We start from the raw sequence: 26,720 nt of genomic DNA, 5'->3' as shown, positions 1-26,720 counted from the left end.
TACCCTTCAGAATTTTCTTTTACCCTCGGAGTAATGTATCTCTCAGAAACACGGATACTGGTTTGAACTGGAACTGATGGAAAATTCATTCTTGGGATGAGACGTCACATATATTAGAAAAATATTAATTTTCCTTTTTTCTGAAACAAAATAAGCTCATCATTGCTATTTTGGTGGCTTAAGGCAACTCATATTATCTACCAAGTTGTCATAATCATATTTATTCATGGTTACCTGGTAACATGATCAGGAAATATCCTTCATTGATATATATATATATATATATATATATATATATATATATATATATATATATATATATATATATATATAAAATATATATATATAGCACGATTCGTTTATCGTAGGTCCTACCTACACCCAGTCTAATTTTTTTTATATCTTAGTTTATGGTGATATTATATGCCATATATATATATATATATATATATATATATATATATATATATATATATATATATATATATATATATATGCTACACAACATATGAATGATAATGCTTATTCCTCAAACTATTTCACATTACAACCAAAATATATTTCTACCCAATAGAAATTGTATACATCACGTAGCTTTCGTTCTCGTAGTTACACATCGTAAAGGAGTCCCGAGTAAATCTTGCCTCTAAACGAACGCCGCATTGTCGAATACCGGCCTCTGATTTATTCACAGAAAGTCGTTTTTGGAATCAGCTTGCAGGCAGTGATCAGAGTAAGTTGGAAATACTATACCTATTAATTGTTTCTTAGCGTAGGTTGATTTATTAAGTTATCTAATGTTCCCAGGCTAGCTTATGTATATAATTCGGTGGTAGTAATTGATAATTTTGTCAGGTAATCATAGTTTAGGGTGTAGCTCCATAATTCACAGACCATAGGAATGTATGGTGCAACTAAATCATGTTTGGAAACATATTTTTTTAAGTACTTTGCTTATTGTTTTAAATACGTTGTTCCATTATATTGGACATTTGGAGGCGATACCCTAAGCACGTGCATAATGCACGAGTGATTATGCGAGCCCATTTACGTTTGTTACATGAGAATTCATTGAGTTTTTAGCCAATTAGCCTTCGTGAATTCTTATGTCAAAATACTCGAATGGGGGAGTGTAAGGGAGACAGCCCCACTAGCCCAAGATGTCGTTTAGGCTATTAATATAATTTTTTGCTTAAAGGAGACAGCCCCACTAAGATCTCGTTATCCAAGCTGTTGAACAGCTCTGCACAGACTATTACCTTGGAAATTGATTTTGCCTGTTCTTTTAGTGTTGCTGATGGAGGAGGTGGTGGTTTATTGTCGGTCAAATATTACTAACCACATATCTACCTAACATGGTTGGGGACCCTTTGGGGATGCGGGGTTTTGGAAACATTGGGAGAAAGACTGGACTGCCATGTTGTTATGGAATGGTTCCGTGCATGCGCAAGTCATCAGGGAGCCATATGTTTAAGAAGGAATTGGCTAAGGAAACCTGTTATAAAAGGAACTATGCTAACCTAACCTGTTGTAAAAGGAACTATACTAACCTAACCTACTCCAACCTAACAGGCTGTGTTACTTAGTTCCAGACCCCTTTGAAGGAAACTGCACTTTTACCAAAAGCGCCCTATAACACTGTGCATGCTTACAACTTCCGAGGTTAATTACAGTCGACCGACAAAAAATAACAGTAAATTCTTAATAATCAACCAAAATACTATAGGAAAAATCAATTTCCAAAGTAATACCCAATGTGGAGCTCTTTCTTAGTTCTGCCGCCATCTATTTTACATTTAACCATCGAATGTTTTCTGGGCAAAACTGAAAACTACTACAGCGGCCTGGTTGTGTCCATTCACTGACCTGACTAGGCTATTTACTAGATTTTATATATGATTTTTGTGTTTGTCTTCTGTTTTTTTTATGATGTTTACCTTCTTTTATTTATGTTTTCACGTTCATCCCCTGGGTGATGGTGCTAAACCCAGCACTCATGTTATGGGTAAACTGGTAGCTACTGAACCAGAGGGGTGCGGTTGGAGTCTTCAGTTTTACTGTTTTTAGTGTCTAGCCTAAAATATTCAATTTAATAATGGCTGCCTTAGGCTAGGCATATGCTAATAATTGTTGGTGGCTAGGGCATGTACTTTATAAATTTTTTATACAAAATTGACATCAAAACAACTATTTACTCATCTGGAAGTGTCCCTTCATTGGATAAATGGCATTCCTCTACTGATAAATGCAACTGTCTAACTACTAAATGTCACTACCAAGATAGGCTACAAACAAGGAGTACCTCCCGTCCATAATGTAAAGAATGTGCCGTGTGCAATATGCAAATGCTAATTTGGGACCCAGTGTACAAGGTTAGGATGAAATGAATTCAAGTGATTATTTTTATGATTAATGGCACTCTAGGTTAGGTTAGGAAAAGTGAGGGTAGAATGTATCATTGTATTTTATTTTATGAGCTTTAGCACTCAGTGTTAATTTAGTTAGGAACATTGTGGCAGATCCTCGCAGACTCCAGGGATGAGTTTCAGTGACGAGTGGTTCCTTTATCCGTGGGTAGAGAGAAGGAATAGTGTGATGGAGGATGCCTTCCAGAACCCATATAACCACTTGTACTATTTGTACACCATCCCTCATCCATTCAGGTCGATTGTGATAAGCCAAGTGCAAGCCACTCTAGAAGTTAGGTTGACCTTTACAGTCCCTTGTTAGCCTGAAGCCAAGTATTATACCAATCTGTTGGTTCTTTTAATCAAGATATCCTATCCATGCCCATGTTTCTTTGTCAGCCTTGTCTCAGGAGGCTCCAGTGTCTGATAAAGGTACTTTCTTTTATGGCAGGAGACTATCCAGCATCCTATATGAGAGAGACTTTCTCATAGGATTGTGCTGAGATGATCAAGGACAATTAGGTGATTTCAGTAGATATTTATCAATGAAAGTGGAACATTGTTTGTGGTGTTGTGGGTTTGGTCAGACCCACTGTTTAACAGATTGCAGACCATTAGCTTAGTCCATCTCTGTTGAGATCAGCTTTTCTTGAACTCTGCAGTGACAGGCAATCAATCCACTTTGAGCTAGGTCTTCTGGTTGAAGAGAGTCCTTAGTAAAATTGTAAATGCTTATGAAGAGCTTTGAGCAGTCTAACCCACCCCATGAACTCAGGTCTTCAGATTGTTATACGACCCTTGACCTCCAGTCTCACTCAGGTGCTGTTGGAGCCTCTTAGTGAAGCATTAGATAAAGAAGTCATGCTAAAGGCTGTCATCTAGCTAACTATTGTATTATGAAGACAGGCAAGCTGCATGGTCTTTCACACAAAGTCAAGTACATGTTCATTTCTGATTTTATAGCAAAAACTCAGAACCCTTGAGTGTCTGACAAGAGATTCTAGTTTCTTAATCCTCTCCATCTGAGAATTAGTAGTTGATTATTCAGATGCAAGTTGCTGTGTCCAGTGCAATCTTTGCATTACTATATGAATAGAACTCAACACCTGAGGCTCTCTTGTCAATGTCTTATATGTTAATACTAGCAGCCTCAAGAGTTGTCCAAGAGTACCAATCTTTATGGCTTAGTAGGGACAAGAGAGAGAACTTTATGCCCAGTGTTAGAGCCCATTAAATCAAGTCATGTTTAGTTGTCCTACCTCCATCAGACAAAAACATCTTGCTAAAGGTTCATTGGCTAGCATGAGTCAGGGAGTGAATGAGTAGGGTAGGTTGACCAGCTTTATATTCTGCCTCTCTCCTTTTGCACTACAGCAGCCTAAGACCTGTTCTTGCTGGTCCTGGTGTGATGAACACCTTTCTAAAGGCATCAGTCAAAATGTGTGACTCTTGCTATTAAGAGGGCTTAGGATGGGTGAAGAACAAGTTATTTGTCTGGATCTAAACAATTGCTTACCTGCTTAGATAGAAGAGACAAGGTTCCTTTAAAAATTTCCTTCCGTAAGATTTCATGCAAACGGCAAACTCAGGCACATATTCCTATCAACCACTTGCATTAGAAATGCCAGGTTGCATAAGAGATTATAGGACTCATCTTTTCCCCTGCTAATGTAAGTGATGGGGAAGCTGATGTTGGTAGTGATTGGTACAACACCTGTCAGTTATTCAAGACAAATACCTTCCACCAAAGGTGTGAGACTTATATAAAAGAGAAAGGTTTGTATTTTTGTATGAACAAACTGCAATACAATATTGTAAATCAAATTGCAGTTTTGCTAGATATCCAATCTACAGACTTGTTGTAATCATACCTCCAGTTGAATGAGAGAGACATGAGAAATAGCTTAACAGTTTGTGAGAGCTGTTGCTAAACATCTGTCCAAAGTAATTTGACATGTTTACATCTAGCATGTAGCTATCAGTTTTTTCAATGTTATCAGTTCTAATAAATAGAAATAATTACATGAAATGAAAGAATTGGTGAATGAGGATAAGTACATGTACACTTAACAAAAAAAAAAAAGCAAAGGGAATGGATGAAAAGCAAATTTTGCAAAACTACATTGCTGGAACACAACTCAAGAACCTTGTAATAATGGCCTACAGTGTACAGCACATAGCAAACAGCAGGCAGCAGCCCTCTTAAGAGGGAAAGCCATGGTATTCTGTGTTAAAGGAACATGTTCTTTTGGTTTGTCAAATTTTAATGTTTAAAAATAATAGATTTTGTATTTTAATTGTTTTCGTATGTGACTTTTTTTTGTGTAAGTGCAGGATATATATTGCCTGCTAACATGTATAGGTGAAGATAAATTTATCTTGATCTTTGAAATCACAGTGATTTCCATGACCAATTTGACAGTGGCAGCATGAATTTATTAATGATACATATACCAGTAGTGAAATTTACTGTGAAATGACATAACTGAAAAATTACTGTAGTAATATAATTATTCTGTGCATACATGAGAAATTACTGTTGTAACAATGACTATGTTCATACATTTGTGTGAATGAAGATTATGAACTTGAGCAAGTGAGTGCTAGTGCCTTGTTCACGATTGTCTCATTCAACGGATTAAAAACAGTGCATGATGGCACTTTATTTTTACTTGCAGAGAAGTGAGGAGCAAGAATGAGCACTTGTATACAGACTCTTACTGGCCATAAGGACCGTGTGTGGAACGTGTCATGGAATCCCAAAGGCACTATCCTTGCATCATGTGGATCAGATCGGTCTATTCGTCTCTGGAAAAAGGAAGGAGATTTGTGGGTCAGTAGGGCTATTCTGAATGAGGCCCACACTCGCACTGTTAGATTTGTGGCATGGTCACCTACCGGTAAGAATTTTGCCTCTGCTAGTTTTGATGCTACTGTGAATATTTGGGATTGCCAGAACAATGACATTGAGTGCACTGCCACCCTTGAAGGTCATGAAAACGAAGTGAAATGTGTAGCGTGGTCACCATCAGGCACTTTCCTGGCAACGTGCTCAAGAGATAAGTCTGTTTGGGTGTGGGAAGTTGCAGAAGATGATGAGTATGAGTGTGTATCTGTCATGCCCGCTCACACTCAAGATGTCAAAAGGGTTACATTTCATCCTAATGAAGATGTCTTTGCTTCAGCTTCATATGATAACACCATCAAGTTGTATAAAGAAGATAGTGATGATTGGACAGCATCTTGCACTCTCACAGGGCATGAATCAACTGTTTGGGGCCTTGCCTTTGACTCTGAGGGGCAGCGACTTGCTTCATGTTCAGATGATCGTACCGTAAAAATTTGGCAGAAATATTTACCTGGTAACAAAGAGGGAGTTCCCACTCCTGATAATGAACCTGCATGGAAGTGTGTATGTACTTTGTCCGGTTTCCACAACCGCACCATTTACGACATTGCTTGGTGTCCACTTACTGGTGCTATCGCTACGTCGTGTGGTGATGATGCTATTCGTATTTTTAAAGAGCAACCAGGCTGTGATAGAAATGCACCTATTTTTGATCTTATTTTAACCATACCTCAAGCCCACTCAGAAGATGTGAACAGTGTTGATTGGAACCCCACTACCTTAGGGCTGCTCGCATCAGCAAGTGATGACGGTACAATAAAACTTTGGGATTTCTCAAGCATATTTTAAAGTGATGCAAAAAAAGATGAAGAATCTTTTGAAGGACCTGATATTTGTTCATGTTAATAGTTTTTTATCAGCATTATGTTCTAAGGTAGTCTTAAATCGTGTTAAGTTTTTGCTCAATTTGTATGATTGTTAATGTTGTATACTCTAAAGAAAACAACATCATGTAATTTTATAAATATGATGTTCATGTACTGACTTAAAATATGTAATTCTTCATTCTACTAGTAAGAGTCTGTTACTAATAAATTTTAACAATAGATGATAATGCTGATTCAGGTTCACTTATGTAAAGGTGCAGTTTCAGCTACAGTTTTAATTAAAATTCATTCTGGAAAATTTGTTTTCTTCCTTTGTAAATTCATTATTTTTGTCATGTAATTCACATCTTCAGGTCTACTTAAATTTAACAGAAAGGTATTCCATGGTTGAGTGATAGTTTTACCAAATAATAATCATATTAACCTGTTTTCAAGGTCATAAGTCACAAAAAGCCAAAATATTCAGTAATTAGATTCGATGTTTAAGTGCTGTATCATATAATAAAATCAAGCAAAATTGTAATACAGCTGTATTTCTTTTTCAATAGTAAGTCATGTCAAGGCCTTAGAGCTAGTAAGAATATCAGAGATTGGCTTATAATGATTAAAAAGCAAAAAACTTTAAAATTTAAATACTTTCCTTAGATGACCAGTACCCTGTACTGTATCAAATGTTTTTTTACTAGCCATCTTTTGAACTGTGGAAGATGGATTCCTCATATATTGTACACACAGTAATTCACTAGTGATGTCTGTGTCAGAGTGAAAGCAGTTGGACCAATACAAGATAGACTTCATATTTTGCATGCATAATCCACTAATGAAGCCAGAACAAAGAATGAGTTCAGGGCTATATTTAAAGATCATAAATCCAATAGGAATTTACTTGTGGCTAGAACTTTTTACCCAAATGAGATAGAGGCTTCATGCCAACATGCCTAATCCATTAATGAAGCAGGTGCACAAATGTTGAATGCACTGGTGTCAATTATAGCCAGTTAGTGTAGTAACACCATGCGGTCTGGGTAGCAACTCCCAGTTATTTCACTTTTGTTGCAACCATTTTCAGATCCCCTCCAAGAGAAGGGAAATGATGGTCCCTCCAAGAGAAGGGAAATGATCTTTGAAGAGATGGGTCATATCATCTTTGAGTTAAAAAGGGTTGATTACAGTATCATACTTATGGTTACAGAGTTGATTTAATGGGCACTTGAGGAATATTTTCTCAAGTGTTAAGACATTTATCTTGGTGTCATTATCAGGCAAGCATTCCAAGGAAACATGGACCATTCTTGAATGTAAGTTGTAAGAATCAATGTAAAGAGCTGAAACAGTTACCATGTAGCTGGATTCTTGATTTATAAGAACATAGACAACATACTATCTCTATGAAAACTACAAATGTGCATTACCCATTTGACATCTGTTGGTCATAATAAGGTGAAAAATGCTACATCATGGTTCATCTAAGGGTCAAGAATAAATAGAATGACATGTTCATACACTGAATTTTGTTGCCTAATATGTCTCGTAATATCCTGATTGCTATGTAATGGTTGTCTCAGCTCTTTGAGACATCACGGTTGTTACTGTATAGATGTAATTTGAGATTGGATTTTCCCAGGTGCTTGGGAAAAGGCTCAACTGAGAAAACATTTTATTTTAAGTCATTTAGCTAACCCATGTTTCTGGGTATTAAGCATAAATAAAATTAGTGTTACATTTGACTCATAGTACAAGTATAACAAGAAAAATATGAGTATTGTACAGGTGTAACAAAGAGTGTGAAAGGTTATCAGAAGGGAAGCTTTTGTATACACATCAGCTCATAAAGAACACAAAATCTATCTCAAAGGATGCTTGGGTTAGTAGTTACAGGGAACACAAAAGAGATACTCTGCTCCTTAAATAGACCTTTTCAACAACAGCACTCACTTATGCAAGCTGCCAGGTGGCATCCATTTCTTGCAAGTTTTATTCATGCACTATTAATTAGATCTTCACATACAGATGTGCAGTTCCGACAAATATGATGTTTTGAAGGAATGTTGGTTGAGAGACTGATTTAAGAATGCTGGTTGGTGCTGGTGACATTTGCAGTTATAACACCAGATATCTTTTAATCATTTATTCATAACAAATGGTAGAGGTCTCATCAACGCTTAGGTTATATTAGAGTAAGCTATAATCTGGATAATTCTCAATACTGTGCTTGTGAAAGAGATGTATATTGTTAGCTAAGTATTAGGCTTTTATGTAACACTAAATTTGAGTTTTCCCTCTTTCTGCTTCTTCCCTCTGTTTTTTTCTTTTTCCAACTTACAAGCACTCATGGAAGCTTGTCATGGTATGTTTAATGGCCTTTTGGCTGGTTCTGTAAGGATGAATGCACCTTATAAATAAGTAATAAGCCAAGTGCAGCCTTTATGTCAATTAATTAGAAACACTCTCTTGCAGGAAGCCTTATGAAAGACAACTTATGCTAAGACACTCTCGCATCCTTCATCACTTCTTTGGCACATATTTTCAACGAAGTCATTACAGGTTGGTGAATGTTTACTTCAAGCTGAGCTCACATAGAGTTATTATTAGAAATGAAATCAGAGTTAGTTTAAGCCAAAAATTAATAAAGATATGAGAAAGCAGATGCATTAAGAATATGATAAAAAACTGTCAACATAATGATGAATAACAGGGTTTTATGGCATTTTGTGGTGTAACTGAAAATTTTGTGTCGGCTTCATCTAATTTTTTTTTATTCATACAAACCTATTAGTACATACAATTTACCAGTAAAATGGCCAGTAATATCCTAGGCACTAAAGTCTTGAGGAAATTTGCATCCTGTCAGTAGCCCTGACCAAGTGCAAACGATCCATGACTCCCAGCAAATAAGTGTTTGCCTATATTTAGTCTGGCAATTAGAAATCAGTGGTGTTTGAGATGAAGAACACTATTATAAATACAGTAATGGGTTTGTGTTAAAACACTGTTTTTTCTCAAATTAGATTTGCTTCACAAACTCATTGCTTATAATTAGCATCAAATTGCTACTTAGGTGGAAGTATCAGGACCCCAGCAGTGACTGATTGAGACTCAGCAGATCTGGTTGAAAGCTTCTGAGACTGAGATAAGTTCAACACATGACTAACAGAGACAGGGAGTCATGTTTGTAAGGTTAAAACCATTGAAAGTTGATAGGATAATGATAGAATGACCTGAAATTTATGGGGAGAGTTACGCTAGATCTTCCAAGTTGAAAAAAGTACTATTTATATGTATCAAGTCATCTTTTAGATCAGAAATAATAGTAAAAAGCGAACCCCTTTGCACATGAACTCTGAAGCTATTTATAATGTGTGTAGGTTAAAAACACTTATCTCTAATCTCAGTAGGTTTGGACTGGCAATTAGTTATGAAGAGCTACTCTGCTATCATTCTAATAGAGTAACTTGCCGAGGACTCAGGGCTCTGTATGCCAGTATGCTGGGCTACTTGTGGCTTGCCCATGTTCTTTTATCCGTTAAACAAATAAATGAAGTGTCTAGGATTTTGGCAACCACAAAATGGGCCAAATATAAGTAATGTATTTTTGGTGGAACTAATGCTGTTTAAACTATAATGTACAATATTAGATTGCCTTATTGCCAAGTCCCCATTGCTTTCTTCCATCAGTGGTATTTTTTTACTATTATTTTCTGTTGTACTTTTTTCCTTTTCCAGTATGGAACTCAAGGAAGTAGTAAAGCGTCTGAATAATTTTGCTCCAACTTCCCTGGCAGAATCGTGGGATAATGTTGGTCTTCTTGTTGAACCACATACTAAGAGGTATGTATACAAGTAACTATCAGCTGTTGACGAGAAAAACACAAAGACTTATTCTGTAACATTTTATATCAGTCTAGCTTATGGTTTCTGTTTGTCTTTTAGCTCATTTCATCTTGATGAAAATTTCTTTTACATAAAGTAAATGCACACTCAAAGGACTGTCTTATATTTCATCATTTTCATTGTGCTTTGAAATACCTAAGTTGGTATTTACTGTAATCCCTTGATACTTGCAGTATTTTTTCTGTGTGGACTTTTGTGCAGTTGATTAAATTCATGGTTTTGAGGTGGAATCAGTAACTTAGTAGTTAGAAAGTACCTGATTAGGATGGAATGAGTAGAGAGATGGCTTTAGTTGCATTAAAGTGAATCCTTGTATACTAACTAGACTGTTTTGAAGAATATGGATTGAGGAAACAAAGTCTGATATTTCCAGTTGGAACTCATAGCACTGATACAAAATAAAGATAATATGACTGGATTTGATAACCACCAAGTTGTTGCACTTGCATCATTTGTGATGAAAATACTGTATGCTGTATTTAGATGCTCATTCTTAATACGCTGTAGAAAGATGTTGAAAAAATGCTTAGATGAACTAGTTGGTTTTAGAAATGGCAGAAATTGCACAAAACAAATATTTGTGTTATATTTGTGTTCAGACATATTTTGCAGCAGGACTTGAACTTATGGAATCCCCTTCTGATGGCTTTTGTTGGTTACAAGGAGACATTTGACAGCCTTCACATAGTATTACGGAAGTCTTAGGTCCTTTGGCATTCCTCTTAAATGTGTAAAACTAATTAAAAGTATTCATAAACAAAGTAGGTGCAAAGTTAATGAATTTGAAATCATGTCAGTTGACTGCAGTATGTAAATAGCGTGATGCTAAGAGAGAATATTAAGGCACTATTGTTGTTTCCCCTTGGATTTTATAATGAAAAAAAGTGGTAGTCGGAAAGAGGTTTAGGTCAAGTAATCACTGAAAGTTGACGAAGTAGGGTATGCAGATTATGCTGATTTATTGGAAAATCACCAAAATATATACAAAACTTGATTAATAGAATGTGTCATACATTCAAGGAGATGAGATTCAAGTTGAATGTTTGGAAATACTAATGAGGACAGAGTATGCCAAAGTTTAAAAACACTAAATTGAGAGAGGATTTATGAAGCTGAGTCTTTCAAATTTTAGAAACAGTTGTGTCCAGTATAGGTTCTCATGAGCTGGAGTTCAGTAAAAGATTAAAAGAAGCAAATCAAAATGTGGGCAGGATAAGACTGTAAAATCAAAGAGAATGCAATTGCATTTGTATGTAAGATTATACAGAATTGTAATGCGCTTTGTATTGCTATATGAACAGGAATCATGGTATCACTGAAGCTTTATCTAAAAGATTTTGTTGTTTTGAGAATGAGGCATTAAGAACAGAGCTAAGGTAAGGGGATATAGATGCAAAATTATGCCATAAGAGAAATTACTGAAATTCTACATTTAGATGAGATAATGATAGCATAAATGGTTTGGATGTGTCCTTAACAGCACTCGGGGAAGAATAGTGTGTGATAGTCAACCACTTTGAGATTCACAGCCAGTGTCCCGGTGTTTTTCCGGAATAAAATTTTATCAACGTACCTGACAAAGATGACACTTTGTCACAGGGTATCTTACGTCCCTACCTAATTTTTACTGTATTCTGTATTACGAAAGTTGCATAATTCTGGTAATTATAAGAGTAGCACTGACTTCTTGTAGTCATCGCCAGCAAACTCAGAGGAATTTCTTTCAAAGATATAATGACGTAACTTATGATGTCATTACTTTGCCTCCTTCTTGATGGATAATTGGCTATTTGTGAAAAAGTCTCAACCTGTGGCAACAATGAAATACAACCAAGACTCCTTGTTTACACTTTGTAGTAGTGGTAGTAGTAGTAGTAGTAGTAGTAGTAGTAGTAGTAGTAGTAGTAGTAGTAGTATATAGGATTTATGCCATGAGGTTGAGTGCTAGAATCCTTGAAGAAACAGGTTTCCACAAGTACTCGTAATCTGAGAAATTACTTTCTATCACTATTTCTCCATTGAAAAATTATATAATTAAAAATCAATTAACAAAGTGAAGAAAATTTTGGCATTCATCGTAACTCCTTGGATATTTTTCCTAATATGACAGTGACGATTATTATAAAAAATAGACAATTGCATAGGATTAGATTGGTAAGTGATCTTAACACAAACTGACCAACAACCCTCTATCTCTTTTTCTTGCTAATATTCTGTAATTTTTTTATACATTGCTTTTTTCTTGCTTGCTTTCCAACACCTCAAACTATATCTCAGACCTGAATGACATTAATAGGTTCCAGCCTTAGGCTTATGCCCTAAATTCCATGATCCAAATCAATCCAATCCACTGTGAAGAGTGGCCAGTTTAAAATAGTAACCTGTTAAGTATAGGGTGACATGGAAATTATTCATTTACCTGTTCCAGCTTAAGTAGGGTTTGCCACAGTCCTCCTCACTTGTAAACAATTGTGCAGGTTGAATCACAAAAGCTGTCCTGCAACCACAGGGACAATGACATATCATAGCCGCCATTCTTGAAGCCTTGACAAGGTACAAATATTCATTCAGAATTTCAGAGACAGCTGTTTGTTGTCATCACCTTGTGGGAGGAGTCGGGACATCATATGTTTACATCATGTAAACATATGACATTAGAGTGTTCCACCACTGGCTTCAGCTGCTTTATCTTACTCTTATGAATATACTTTTTTCTAAGATAATTAATAAAGAATGCTGCCAAAAATTAAGTAGGGATGTAAAGTATACTATGGCTAAGTAATATCTTTGTCAAATGCACTGAAAAAAGTTATTCTGGAAAAACACTGGGACAAAGGCTCTGAATCTCATAGTAGGCTCCTTAGAACATTAGGAGAGTGGAAGATTCTGATATTTTTCTTGAGAACTGTTGGATCAGAAGCTGGAGAAGAATGTAAATTACTGGAAGTGAAAGCACGGATTGACACGAGGGGAAATTTCACAGAGGCCCCCCTGTGTCTCACATTTTTGTTGGTGGTGATGATGGATTTTTGTGAAAAGGGTAATCACTTTTTATGGGTTCATCATGTAGCATTAAAGTTTTACATATGTATTATCCTCATTTGTATTTAACTGCAACACCTTATAAACAATTTTATTCTAGGACAGTTGGAGTTCTTATGTTAACAAATGACCTGACTGAGGAGGTAATGGATGAAGCAGAGCAACGCAGTGTAAATTGCATACTGTCTTACCACCCACCTGTTTTTAGGCCTTTGAAGAGAGTAACAAGCAAAGCATGGAAAGTATGCTATTCAGTTACATTCTGTTCACACAGTGAAGGGACTTTGGAAAAATTCTGTGGTTTATATTTAAAAAAATGAAAATATGTTTTCATTACAAATTACAAACATATTAAGCATAAATGGCCATACTTTCATGCAGATGATTCTATAGTTGCACCAGGCTTGTGAGATAAGGAAAGATGAAGACCTGTTGCACAAGCCAAGACAACTGGCCAGATGCTTCCATTGGTCACCATTTTTCATACGGCTTCAGTGTGTTCATGCTTGTTCAAAGTTATTCCTATGATTATTAGTTTTTCTTTGATTTCTTTTCCATACGTAATTTCTCATGCTCATTGTTTCTATGTGATCTGTTACTGGCAATTAGGCTAATGTGATGATTTTCAGGGATAATAATTTTTATGCATTTGATTTTTAACCTGATTCACAGTAATAGAGTCAATCAGTTCTCATTTTTCTGTATGCGACATTATTTTGTACAATGATTCATTTCACTTTGTGGTTAAGCATAATGTTTTAACATGGCATTACTTATTTTTGGTGTCTATAGTTTTTGCTAACGTGAATTATTTTAATTCCTCATTCCTCATGCTCATTTGCATGTTGAGATTTTCATTAGTTACTTGAGCTGGTGTAGAGGACTGTGCTTGTAACACTTCTGTATCCTCATTAAATATGGACCCATATCTACAAATTATTTCATGTCATGGACATCAGTGTTTGCTGCAGTAGACTTGCCTCATGTACAAATGATTCATTTATGCCCAGGCAAGATTGCAAGCTCTGTTCCTTCAAGACCTCTATGGATGCCATCTCATATTTTTTGTCATCAAGCCATACTGTTGCTCCTGCAGTCAGGACTTGAATATCTGCAGATGCATCTTCACTTCCATGCTACCTCTTTTTCATTCCAAAAATGCCATGGGTGGGAAATGGCAGATATTGTCCAGCACCTTAGCTCCCACTTGTGTTTTCTCCTGTTGAAGACTCATGAGGATCATCCTTCCACCCCTGGGAGGGATTTTCCATGAACCACATCTGCCTCACTGTTGGTCTCTGGTTTTGTCCTTCCATCATGTCTCTCAGCTTTGCATATGCTAATACTTGTCACCATAGCCCCTCACCACCTTTGTTGGATTTCCTGAGAGCTACTGACTCTTCATTTGGTGCCTGCTTGAAGAAGTAGGTGTATTTGTTGTTTCCAGATCTGTTTTTGGATGAGCTGATTGTGACTCTGCCTATTTTTGTGGCTACTCCAGCATTACTCCCTGTGTTGCGTCCCACTTCTGTTATGCCCACAGTTTTTATATTGTCTCCATCAGTACTATTTGCTGATAGTTATGACCATAACAGATGTGACATTGGGTGAGGCCTCATCTTCCATGTCAGCCAGTAGAGAATGCTCAAATATCTTATCTCAGAAGCTCACAGAGTGTATAGCAATGGCCTTTATAAGGTGAAGTTATGATACAAACACTCCATTGGAAGACATCACAAGACTGGGATTATGATATTCATAGCTAAAAGCCACAAAAACCCACAGTATTCCTGTGATAACCATATTTAATCCTATTACTACCAATGTGACATAGACAACCTCAAGCCACCAGGATACTGGTGGTAGAAATTTGGTGAAAATTGTTGATGGTGGCCAGTCCAAAACAAAGGACATTGAATTGGAACATCTCCTCCCTTAGCAAGTGAAGGAACGTCTTAGTGCACTGGTTGTGGGAAAGTTTTTTTCTGATGGATTGACATACCAAAAATACACACTCCATCTGTCAGGGGATTTACTTGAGGAATTGATTTAGAGGGGTAAGATTATTGGTGTTCTGCCAGCCACTTGTCAGTTTGTCAGTAAAAATGAAAATCAGTTTGTTTTACCATCTGTCCATGTTCCATCACCAATCTCACCTTACATGGCACTTGAACTTTGCTTAAATCCTCTCTCAGTTTCTCCCACAGCCTACTACTGGAAGAGTTTATAGTAATAGAGAAGGGTCTCCGTCCCCTTTGTTTTAACCCTTTGAGATTCTGGAAATTCCCCAAAATTTTGCTTTTATTGCTCTGCCTTCATCACATATCATCAGATGAAGGACTGAAGCTTTATGAGGAAGGACTGCCTCTTTCTGGTGTTCTTTTATAATAAAGGAATGACTTGTTCGTTGCTGTTTTTCTTCCGGTGCTCTCAGTTAGTCCACCTGTTCCTGTCATTTCAGCATCAGTACCATTGTTTTCTTGTTCTTTCCACTATAGTTTTTGCTCCTACTTGGGCCTGTCACTTTTGCCAGATGTTTTCAGTGATTATGCACATTACTCTTGGCTGCATTCTTGTAATCAGCTCCCATTAACTGTCTTGGTGATATTCCTGCCCTTTGATAAGAAACCATTTGGCCTGCACCTTCTGGTTGCTGCACTTCATTTCCTCCCAATAATTTTTAAAATCTTCATTGTCCAAAGAAGCCTTTTTGGTCGCTTTACAGTTGTTCATGTCTCACCTCATTTACTTTTAAGTCTTTGTCTTCTTTGCTTGAACGAGTTCCACTATAGTTTTTGCTCCTACTTGGGCCTGTCACTTTTGCCAGATGTTTTCAATGATTATGCACATTACTCTTGGCTGCATTCTTGTAATCAGCTCCCATTAACTGTCTTGGTGACATTCCTGCCCCTTTGATAAGAAACCATTTGGCCTGCACCTTCTGGTTGCTGCACTTCATTTCCTCCCAATAATTTTTTAAAAATCTTCATTGTCCGAAGAAGCCTTTTTTGGTCGCTTACTTACAGTTGTTCATGTCTCACCTCATTTACTTTTAAGTCTTTGTCTTCTTTGCTTGAACGAGTTCCACTCCTAGACCCTTGCCTATCTCCTGTCACACATACAGTACTTCCTGCCTGTTCAGCCTCTCCTGCTGCTGACAATTTTATTTTAGAATCTTCCTTGCCTCCTGCTTTGGTTTCTCAATATCTCCAGTTATGGATGAGTGCTTGTGCAGCCCTATGTGAACACAACAAGCCCCAGTGCCAACAAAAACTAGGGGTATCAAATACTAGCAAATCAGCAGACGGTAAGCAGACACTTGTCAAGTACTGTCAGTGATAGCTTAAACTAAGATGCTCCAGCCCAAGTGAATTAGTTAAAAAGTACTTTAATGATACCAGCAAACTACATAATTCTTATAAGGTTGTCATTACCGAGAAACTACGAGATAGATATACAATTTGTGAAAACTTTAGTCAGTTTTTTTTATTATTCAGAGGTTTGCAAGTATGAAATTGCCTCCATCCCAATTTTAGACTATGATGAAGTAAAACTGGTTTATACTTCCAGCAACACATATTTTTTTCACTGAATATTTTTCATAAGGCAAACATTGCTGTGCATCAAGTGCAATTTCCCCCTTGTCCTCTTCATGTAACAAAAGTTTGTTTTTATTATTATTACTAAGAAACACTTTAACCAGACCACTAAGTTAACATTCTTAACACTCAAACGACTGGTTGTGACTGCAAATAAAGACGAGATTACCCTTTGAAGGTGAAGTTACTTTAGAGTCACAGCAGTTATTAAAGGAGTTTAGACTGGGATTGGTCTGATAAGATCATTTAAAGTTCAGGCAATTTACCTGTGATGGTTTGTGTCGAAAACGAAAGCTGTGTTAGAAAATCTTTTATTAGTGCATTATATATGTGAATGTTAAAACTGCAGATACTATATACTGTATATGGAATTTGGAGAATCATTACATGAACTTTATAATTTTTGGCAATTTCACAGGAGCGAATTGTTGCAAGATGTTTAGAGAAAGGGATTGCAATTTATTCTCCACACACTTCTTATGATGCTCTCAAGGGTGGTGTAAACGACTGGCTTATCCAAGCCTTTGGTAAGTAAAATATACTGTATAATAATTTTATATCTGTGATGGTCACATGCCATACTTTATTAATTATGCAGTAATTGAAAGCTCCCTAATTAAGTCTTATGAACTTGATATTTTTTTGGGATGGGAAACTACATTAGTAGTTTTCATAATAATTATGGGGAGGTCATAGGCATAAACCAAAAGTGAATTATATAGGAGAATAAAGATTAAAGATATGCAATAACCGAAAAATTTTAATTAATTTTTCCTTGTGTAAATACTGTGCTTGGTAATGCAGTCTTTTACAAATTACAGTAATGTTTGGATTTTTCTAAAGTAGAGGGATTATCCTTGTGCTCAACTTCCCTCTTTTTTATCTAGGCTTTTTGCGTATTTAGCTACACATTTAAGCCTGTTTATTCATTACCTTTAAACCCCTCTTTTAAAAGTGAAAACATATTGCGATTGGAGAAAATAATAATTTTGTGCTGAAATATATTAGAAAAATCAAAGAATCCATTGTGGTTCTGTAAACTAAAAAAGTTCTGTTATTTATTTTTCCTGAAATTTTTTAAAGTTATTTTGTAATCCAGCCAATCTCTGAATATTTATACTGTATATCCATACCTAATTTAGCTTTTGAAATGACCTCCGTCCATAAATTTGTGTACTTAAGAGTATAGTAAAATGTATTACATATGCAGTATAATGTATATATATGTACAGTAAACCCCCCGTATTCGTGGGGATGTGTAATTCCCCCCCCTGCGAGTAGCTAAAACCCGTGAGTACTTAAAACCTCTCTAAAAATACTTAGAACTGCCTATTTTGATAGTTTAAACACAAGAAAAACCCTCTAAAAATGCTTATACCTGAATATTTTAATAGTTTTATCACAAAAAGTGCATTTAGTCATGAAAATGATATGAAAATACAGTAATTAGTGAATATTTCTCATGAAAAGTACCGCGAATGGGCGAATTTTCTGCGAGTAATGGGTTGATACGTTCCACAGAGAATCCGCAAATCTTGAGAACGTGAATACGGGGGTTTTACTGTATATACAGTACTTATTAAGGGTTAACTCTTAACTAGATTTTGAATAATGTGATCTTGCAGTTCAGACTTTTTGTTTTTTGTCTTTCTAGAGGCAACATCAGTAGTTCCATTGCAGCAAAGCTCACAGCCATCACAGCACAGCCATCAGGTCACCATTGAAAGCACTAAAGATGGTAATGGAGCAGAGTTGTTAGATTATCTTCGCCAGCGGTTAGACAAATCTTGTTCATTTTACATGTAAGTACTCCTGTTATTATTGATGTGTTTTTTAAACATCTTCATGAAAAGATAAATTTACCTTTCAAAATGTGTAGAAGTTGTTTTTTAGCTCATTAGTTTGCAATTGATAAGGGTTTAAAACCATCAAAGGCATGAATAAAATTCTTATAAAATACTTAGTATTGGGTCATTACAAAAGAAGCACCTGTAAACAGTTTCAAAAAGCAATTAATATAACACTAAACAAGCTTATGTTGTCGAATTGTTAAAATTGCAATCATAATGACATAAACAAATACTGTATGTGTTTGGCAATGTCATAACAAGGCATTAGGCAGAATAATTTTGAATTTACTGTGGTGTAAATCTTCGCATTGCTGGATAAGTTGAATAACAAACAACAACATGTCACTCATGTTTTGGCCACCCTGAAGTCCAAATCTAACCTGCAGCTTTTTCTTATGTTGATATATCGTAGACAGCATTTGTCATTCCATTTCTTGTTAATTTTGATTTAAACATTTTAACACAGTATCTCTTACTAGATGAAAGTATGTTGAGTCCTATTTGGCAAGTGTTTTACTGTGTTTTGTTATATCATGTGACTTAATATACACACATCAAACATATTTATAAAAGTCAATGGGAAAATTTCAGCAGTTCCTTTACAAGATCCTCCACTGTTATTAAGAAAATTACCAATGTAGTTTCCCATCCCAGAACAAGTTCGTAAAAACTAAGGAAAGAGCTTTCAATTATTACATAATTGATAAAGTATTAATTTTTGTTTAGTAAATATTTTAAAACATTTAAAACATTTAGTTCTTTGTCATTTCACTATATAGCACAATTTTAAAAGCTGTCATTATTGTACAGTACTCATGAAGGTTTTGAAAATTCACTCCATCTGATGAAGAGTCTTATCAATTGAGGTTTTACTGTACAGTGGCATGCTCTTCATAGAAATAAAAGTAAAAAAAAAAAATATTAATTTTAGTTTTCTGTAAAAGAAAATTATTGTGCTGGCTTTGTCTGTCCGTCCACCCTCAGATCTGAAAACCTACCGAGGCTAGAGGGCTGCAAATTGGTATGTTTATCACCCACCCTCCAGTCATCAAACATACCAAATTGTAGCCCTCTATCCTCAGTAGTTTTTATTTTATTTAAGGTTAAAGTTAACCATAATCGTACTCAGGTAGTGCTATAGGTATCAACAAGCTGTTCTTCAGAATATTATAGATTATATATTTATGCAGCTGTACAAGTATTGAGATTCCAGAAATAACTGGAAGAATCACAGAGAGATCTCCTTGCTTATTATAAAATTGTTGTGAGAAGTCTTTCCCCCCCCAAAAAACATTCCATTTTTAAATCCTGTGAAAGCTTGTGGCAGGTTAAGTAGAAGAGAACTTTTTCTAATGCCGAAAATCTTGGTTGCCAACTGAGCCTTTGTTAAATCACTAGATTAGGTCATGTGGGCTTAGAGTATCATATGATGGATATATGTTTTTGTCACCAGCCTTTTTTTTTTTACATAAATTTAAGTTATTCTTACATATTACATTACACATTTGAAGGCAATGAAGGAGAGCTTATTTGCATTATGAAATGAAAAGGGAATAATATAATATGAGGTATATAACCAAGATAAACATCATTTATATTTCATAACATATGCTTTTCTTTGATGAAGCTTCCACTGTTGTACGTAATGCTGCATCCTTAGACTGTAGAACTAGTTGTACAAAACCTTTCACGCAGCAAGGAGTAGCTCAGAATTTTGACATGGATGGTGAGATGATTAAAATTGTAATGTTATTGTATATATTAGTTCTGCTCTTTTCTTAAAACTTTGTTTCAGCAGTGGTCAATTAAAGGAAAGGTCTAGTTATAAATTTTTTGAGCTGTCTTGCTTGCTGTATGGTGTTGACGGATGGCCCACTTATTTTATCACTATAGCTGATCCTAGAGATCCATTGGTATTAGTAACAAATATGGAGGTCTTTAATAAAACAGATTCTTACTCAATCTCTACCCATAAAAGTGGGGAAAGAATGGATGGCAGTTAAATTCCAACAAAACTTTTGTGGGAAAAAATGTAAAGGAAGAGAAATTTTGGAAGACCTCCCATTGCTCCAAATGTGTGAGATATGACATATCACTACAAAATAAGTAATTTGAAAGAAAATACTGCACCCAGGACCAAGGTGGAAGAGTTTCAAGAAGAGGTTTCATAAACAGCATATACATGTTTGGTAGCTCTTAATAGAGACATAATATTAGTATAATATACCAAGATTTTAGGAAGCTGTAATTTACTTCATGAAAAATGAATAATTACAAGTATACAGTAATGTCAAAGGCCCAACAGTTCCATGAGCCCTGTGAGCTATTGAGTAATGATGTAATAATATTGGTGTACTTCAGAGGATTTGAAGTTAAGCTCAGTTTCTTTGGAGGATTGAACTGCCCCTCCATTTTTTTTTCTAATATTATTTAAAATTTAATATTGAATCAAAAGGTGTATGACCTTGAAGTTCTGACAATAATGTATTGTATGTATTTCAGGAGGAATGCTGATAGTTCCCTTGTGATTTTATGCAATGAGAGTTTTCTTCCAACAATTGTCAGTCTTCTTAGTGGCAGGAATGATCATACGGAGTTTGTTATCACAAAATTAGAACAGGTATGTTATATTTGAGTAGGAGATTACAGTGTACCATTGTGATATGTTTGAAATTCCCTTCTCAAGCCTGAAGATGGTCCCAATCCTGTCTTTCTTTTGTGTTTTGTGAAGTAAATAATGACTCAATTTAACTAAAAACCAGTTGGGTAAAGTAACATTCGTAAACTACATGTTAGATGATACACATGCTTCATAGATATATATAATGTACATTAGAGTATCGGAGCAAAACCTGATTTAGCCCACTGAAGTTTAAGGTACAGTGAATTTAGTTCATGAATTGTTGGACATGGTATGCAGTCCAAATTAGGATACAAGATACCTCCAGTCAGGATAACTTGGTTGTGAAATAATGATTGCTCATAATTAAGGGAGTTTGCATACCTCTGTCAATGCACTATATTGGTTTTCCAAACTGTTTTCTTCCTTTTCGGGGACAAATATCTTCAGTAGAATCCAAGCAGGCCAGAGATTGGGAACCCTTTAATTGCATATATATGAATTTCATTTGTCCTCACACAATAGCCAGGGAATCGCCCATTCTGCAGTCCTGGAAAAACCTCAACCTCTGTGATGATGTCAGTGCCAGGCAAGGATGGTAAATTGTACCAAAAGTGTTAATAGTGGGTGGAGCAGTCTTGGCGAGAAAAAAGTATCCAGCCAGAGCAAGAGAAGTTTTTTGTTTTTGAGAACTTTGCTGAAGAGGACAGGATTATATTACACAGGGAAAGATAAATTGGTCATTGGGATGAGAACATCACTAATATGCCATACTATTCAGTCCAAACCTAGAGAGGAATCCAGCATTAGATTGTCTGGCTAGTCGTGAAAGAGTTCTGTTTTCTGTAGTTGTATTATCTCATCCACTACCAAACATTTATGAAATTGAGTGAGTTTTATTTCCTTCTAGGTTCCTTTAGATGGTCATGGAATGGGAAGAAAATGTAACTTGTCATCTCCTGTAACGTTAAAGGAAGCAGTTGACAAAATAAAATCACATCTTGGCTTACCATATGTAAGGTTAGCCTTGGCGCATGGAGCAACATCTGGTAAGTCATTCTGTAATTTTTCTGTTCAGTTTTTAAACATAATTATATTATTCAGTTTTTAAACATATAATATTCAGTTTTTAAACATGTAGATTTGCTACATCACAACCCCATCATTCATATCTGTCCACGTTCTTGGTCTTTGAATGTGATTGTTCTTAAAATATGATTGGTTTAACAGTAAGCCAGTAAAATGACTGCTGATTTTCTAAATGCCATATGCTAACTGTACCACAGAAACTGTATGGCAGTGCATGTCAAACATTGTCACATCTTTTTGTTTCGTTGAGAAAAATTAGGTTTCCAGTGAAAGTATCTAGAGTAAAGTGTGTTTTTAATGGCTATACCATACTTTAAAATATTTTAATTTACAGAAACTTAGGTAAACCCATACTTTTATTATAACAGTGAGACACTGGCATATTTTGATTAATAAAAATTGCTGTTAATATTAAATATTACCAAGTGACTTCATCTGCCATTTGGCGTACTAGATGTTATTGTATCCTCTAAAGTCTGCTTGCTAATTGTTGTTGTATCCTCTCTAGTCTGTTTATATTTACAGATTCGTTAATCAGGAGTGTTGCTGTCTGTGCTGGATCTGGATCATCGGTACTTCGTGGGACGAGAGTTGATTTATGGCTTACAGGAGAAATGTCTCACCACGAAATACTAGATGCTACTCATCAGGGTATCTCAGTTGTGCTCACTGACCATTCTAACACTGAACGGGGTTACCTGAAAGTATTACAGCCTCGCCTTGCTGAATTGTTTGATCAAAAGGTACAAATAATTGTGTCTGAAAAAGACAGAGATCCTCTGCAAGTTGTGTAGTTGGTAGTTGCATTTTGGAATACTGTATTATTGTACTGTGTTGGTGCTCTTGACATGTGATTCATTGAGTTCTTGCTGGGTAGTGTTTTGGCAAGGAAATGTTTCTTGTGCTTTTTTACACATACCTTATAAAACCTTCTTTAAAAGAATAGTCATTAGTATTTTGGCATTTGTGTTTGTTTACAATGGCAAGGCCAGTTGGTTTTATATTTAAAGTACATATACAGTTTTCAAAACCCAAAATAATTGTGCATCGATTCGAGCAAATGAGACACGCTTAGAATAAAGTTTGTAGATTGTGAAATTAAGTTAGCAATGTAATTTGATTTCCATACCCATTCCAGTTTACCAAAATTAACCAGTTACTCAAGTGTAAGCTCTGCTTGCAGAGTGCCTTTTGCTTACACCAAATGCAGGTATGGTCCTTTATGCCAACCCTTTGGGCACCAATTGCATTCCTTTCAACTTAATATTTGTTTCTATGGAAACTAAAACCATCACCTTATGTATATGATTATCTTCAGCAGTTGTCAGGCAAGATTTCATACTTCACTTCTGGCTGATTAGTTGAATTTGTGTTGTTTTGTTAGAGTTTTTGTTTCAAGAAATTGTTTTTTCTTAAGTGGATTCTCACTGTTTAATAATTATCTCCTTTTCAGTCAGGCAAGGCACTTCATAGAAGAGGTAGCCTTTAAGTGTTAATGTAAGTGGAGATATTGCTGGAGGTGAGAAATCATACAGTTATTCCTGTGGCATTTATTACAAAATCTGCAGGTGCTGCAAGCCTTATGATGTCATCTGCTGATGCTCTAACCCTTATGATGTCGCCTTGTATGTTTCTGCAATTCGTATGTCTTCACCTATTATGTATACTATTATTGTACTGCATTCTTTACAGCGTCGCCTGCTGTTGTTGCAACTGCTAGGACTGCAGTGCTGTTGAGTTTTCAGTAGCAGTCTTACTTCCCAGGATATTGACTATGGCAGTTCCTCAGAGGAGAAAGACGTGTAAATGCAATCCTTCCACCACATCATACTCCTTATCTTCTTCCTTGTTGGAAGAAGAAAGGGAAATCGCCTCTCAAAAGGGGTCCTATCAGAGGGAAGCGGAGGCTTATGGTCAGTTGTGCAGGATCATCTAGCCTCTGGCAGTTCTGGCACAGGCTACCCAACACCTATCCAGTTATAAGAGACTTTATTGCATAGTCCCCTGGGATCGATCACCATGGGATGAGGCTGCTCATAATGCTCACTCTCAAAACAGTATGTGGGGTTGCTAAGAACAGGCCCCTTCCCCTGGGCCTCTAGAGACGCACAACTTGTTCAGTGTATGAGGTGTTTGGACCATGCACTCAGAGGCAACAGGGAAGCCCCTCTCCTCTTCCCTCCCACCTCCTTGGAAGCACAAGGGAGAGCAAGCACTGCCTTCTCACCACATCCTTGGTGTGTGTGTGTGTGTGCATAGTGACCACTCTCTTGGAGACCCGTCTTTTTAGCACTTCTTCCCATCTCTATAGGCACAGGGCATAGCTTGTGCAAATCTATGCCTACTTGGTGTACAAACTATTGCAGGTAACTTTTCATCCTGTGCTTCCCTGGAAGTACACCTGGTTGAGACATCCCAGCCTAATCATTCAGCATGTCAGCTTTGGATTTATTCATAACACCTTTTTTTAGGCACGCTAGCTATGGGATTACGTGGCAGTATGCATGTTATTATATCAGGAACAGGTACAGAGGAGAGCAGTCTTCCAGGTGTGGGGAGAGTAATGATCTTCACCCGTGCTCAGCGCACAAGCGTTGGCTCCTCACCAGTGCCTCTCAGAGTATACACAGTTAAGTCAACACTACCTCCTCCCTTTCAGTTTGTATACAATCATCAGACTGTATGGACATGGGAGATTGTTTGTTTGCGACAGACCACCTTTTTAGTGCTTTTAAGTACTGGGATGAGCTGTTGATACACAGTTGACACCGAAGTCTCTTCATGGTTGGCTACAGACCTGGAGTGTTGTTTACACAATTGTGCTTTTTCTCTCTTAAGTGACTAGTATTAGCCTATGCTTTCCCCAAAGCTCATGTGGGATCAATATCCTGCACTGTGATTCTCTGTAGTATTGCACTGACAAAAGATGCTATAGGACTTGCCTAAAATCATCACAAGAAAATCAGCAGGTTGGTGGACCACAATTCATAGTGGTTAAGTCTCTGTAATGATTTATTATGGTGATCAGCACCATCCATGCTGAATGTTCACATCACAATCCAAAGGACAACTCAAGCTTCTCCGTGGGAATTCCCAACACTTGCCTTAGGGAGTCTGTTTATTTTTGGAGAGTTTTACCTTACTTCCAAAACCCTCCCAGTCACAGATGCAAGCACCCTACTCAGTGTGGCATGTGGGTTGACAGAGCGTTAGGGCACTGGGGCTAAGTAACTCTGCTTGAGAGAGGGACATGAAGGATAACATCAGAAAACCATGCAATCCCCTGTTAGGGAATCAATTGGAAGGCAGCTAATTCTGGCTAATACCCAGTGAAGGGGTCCAGAATATAGCTTGACCCATTCCCACTCCCTTGTTCAAAGGGAGAGTGGAGGGAGATGCATTGTAGGAACTGTGTTAAGATTGAGTGCTTCAAGTATAGTTACCTATATCATAGTTACCTATATCTAGCCCGACCTATTTGATACTTCAGCCTAGATGCTGCTACGGAAGTGTGGGAAGGAAAGTCTGGTCACTCTGCTTTCATACCCTCCAGACTTACACTTAGCAAAAGCACTCAGATGGGATTTGTCTGTCTAAACAGAACTGGTTGCCTACACTTGAGCAGCCACTGCAGGTCTCAATGAGAAGGTATCTTCTTGGGACCTGCAGTGGCTCCTCAGCACACTGCACAGTAAGACAAATACCCTCACCCAATTATTTTCACTTTGTTCAAGTCGGGATATGGGTGCTTTGAGGTAAGTGACTGGAGTCACCTCTCAACTTCCCACTTTCCATAGCAGCATCTAGGCTAAGTATCAGCTGGGTTGGGGTAGATATAGACACTTCAAGCACTGAATCTTAGCATAGTTGCCAAGATGCTTCTCCCTCCCTTTGAATAAGGGATTGGGCATGGATAAAAGTATGCAGTATTCTGTAACCCTTCATTTGGTATTAGCCAGAATTGGCTTTCATGATTCTTCATGTTTTCCTATAAGAGTGTCCCTCTCAAGCAGTCCCCCTCTCATGCCAAGGGCCCAACTGCTTGTTATCCCAAATACCAGTCCATGTAGGTTACAAGAGTTGCCACATTCCCTGCTTCCATCTGCAACTCGAAGCATAACCATTCCACTAAGTAGGATTCAACACCAGTCAATTGTCAAGAGATTAACTCCCATCTGTGAAGTAAGTCTCCTTTATAAAAGGTGATCATTTGTATTTCTTGTAGGTGGTCATTTGTATTTCCACAAGAACAATAACAGAAAAGTAATCTGTATTTTAGTTGGTATACAGAGCCTTGTAAAACCCACCTCAACCATCCTGCTCTGTCCCTGCAGCCTAAGGAAAAAAAAAATCATTGACCACCCTAGCTCACTCTGGTTTGTTTACCTAGGAGAATTAAATTACTTAATTGCCCCCTTTCTCCTGCCATTAACAATACTGATGGGTCATAAAATGTTTAAGAGAATAGAAAAGGCTAAAAAAACCA

At 36.7% G+C, this 26,720-nt stretch overlaps 1 protein-coding gene across 4 annotated transcripts; it reads left to right on the top strand.

Annotated features, from left to right (window-relative positions):
* Window positions 1-580: 580 nt before the first annotated feature.
* Window positions 581-23,340, top strand: Ciao1 (cytosolic iron-sulfur assembly component 1). 4 transcript variants are annotated; one of them, XM_067116850.1, is made up of 9 exons: window positions 582-733; window positions 8,601-8,687; window positions 9,867-9,971; window positions 13,177-13,318; window positions 17,094-17,202; window positions 18,330-18,477; window positions 21,028-21,145; window positions 22,056-22,194; window positions 22,760-23,340. In XM_067116850.1, exons 2-9 carry the CDS (start codon window positions 8,623-8,625, stop codon window positions 23,026-23,028), a joined length of 1,095 nt encoding a protein of 364 aa, XP_066972951.1. In that variant the 5' UTR covers window positions 582-733; window positions 8,601-8,622; the 3' UTR covers window positions 23,029-23,340. The 4 variants fall into 4 exon arrangements, with proteins under 4 accessions (XP_066972954.1, XP_066972951.1, XP_066972953.1 ...); XM_067116851.1 differs by having other exon boundaries at window positions 601-733; window positions 8,585-8,687; XM_067116852.1 differs by lacking the exon at window positions 8,601-8,687 and having other exon boundaries at window positions 596-733.
* The last annotated feature ends 3,380 nt before the right edge of the window (window positions 23,341-26,720 follow it).

This window comes from Macrobrachium rosenbergii, chromosome 14 (genome assembly GCF_040412425.1).
Source record: "Macrobrachium rosenbergii isolate ZJJX-2024 chromosome 14, ASM4041242v1, whole genome shotgun sequence".
Taxonomy (NCBI): Eukaryota; Metazoa; Arthropoda; class Malacostraca; order Decapoda; family Palaemonidae; genus Macrobrachium; species Macrobrachium rosenbergii.
This window is presented reverse-complemented; position numbering and strand designations above follow the sequence as displayed.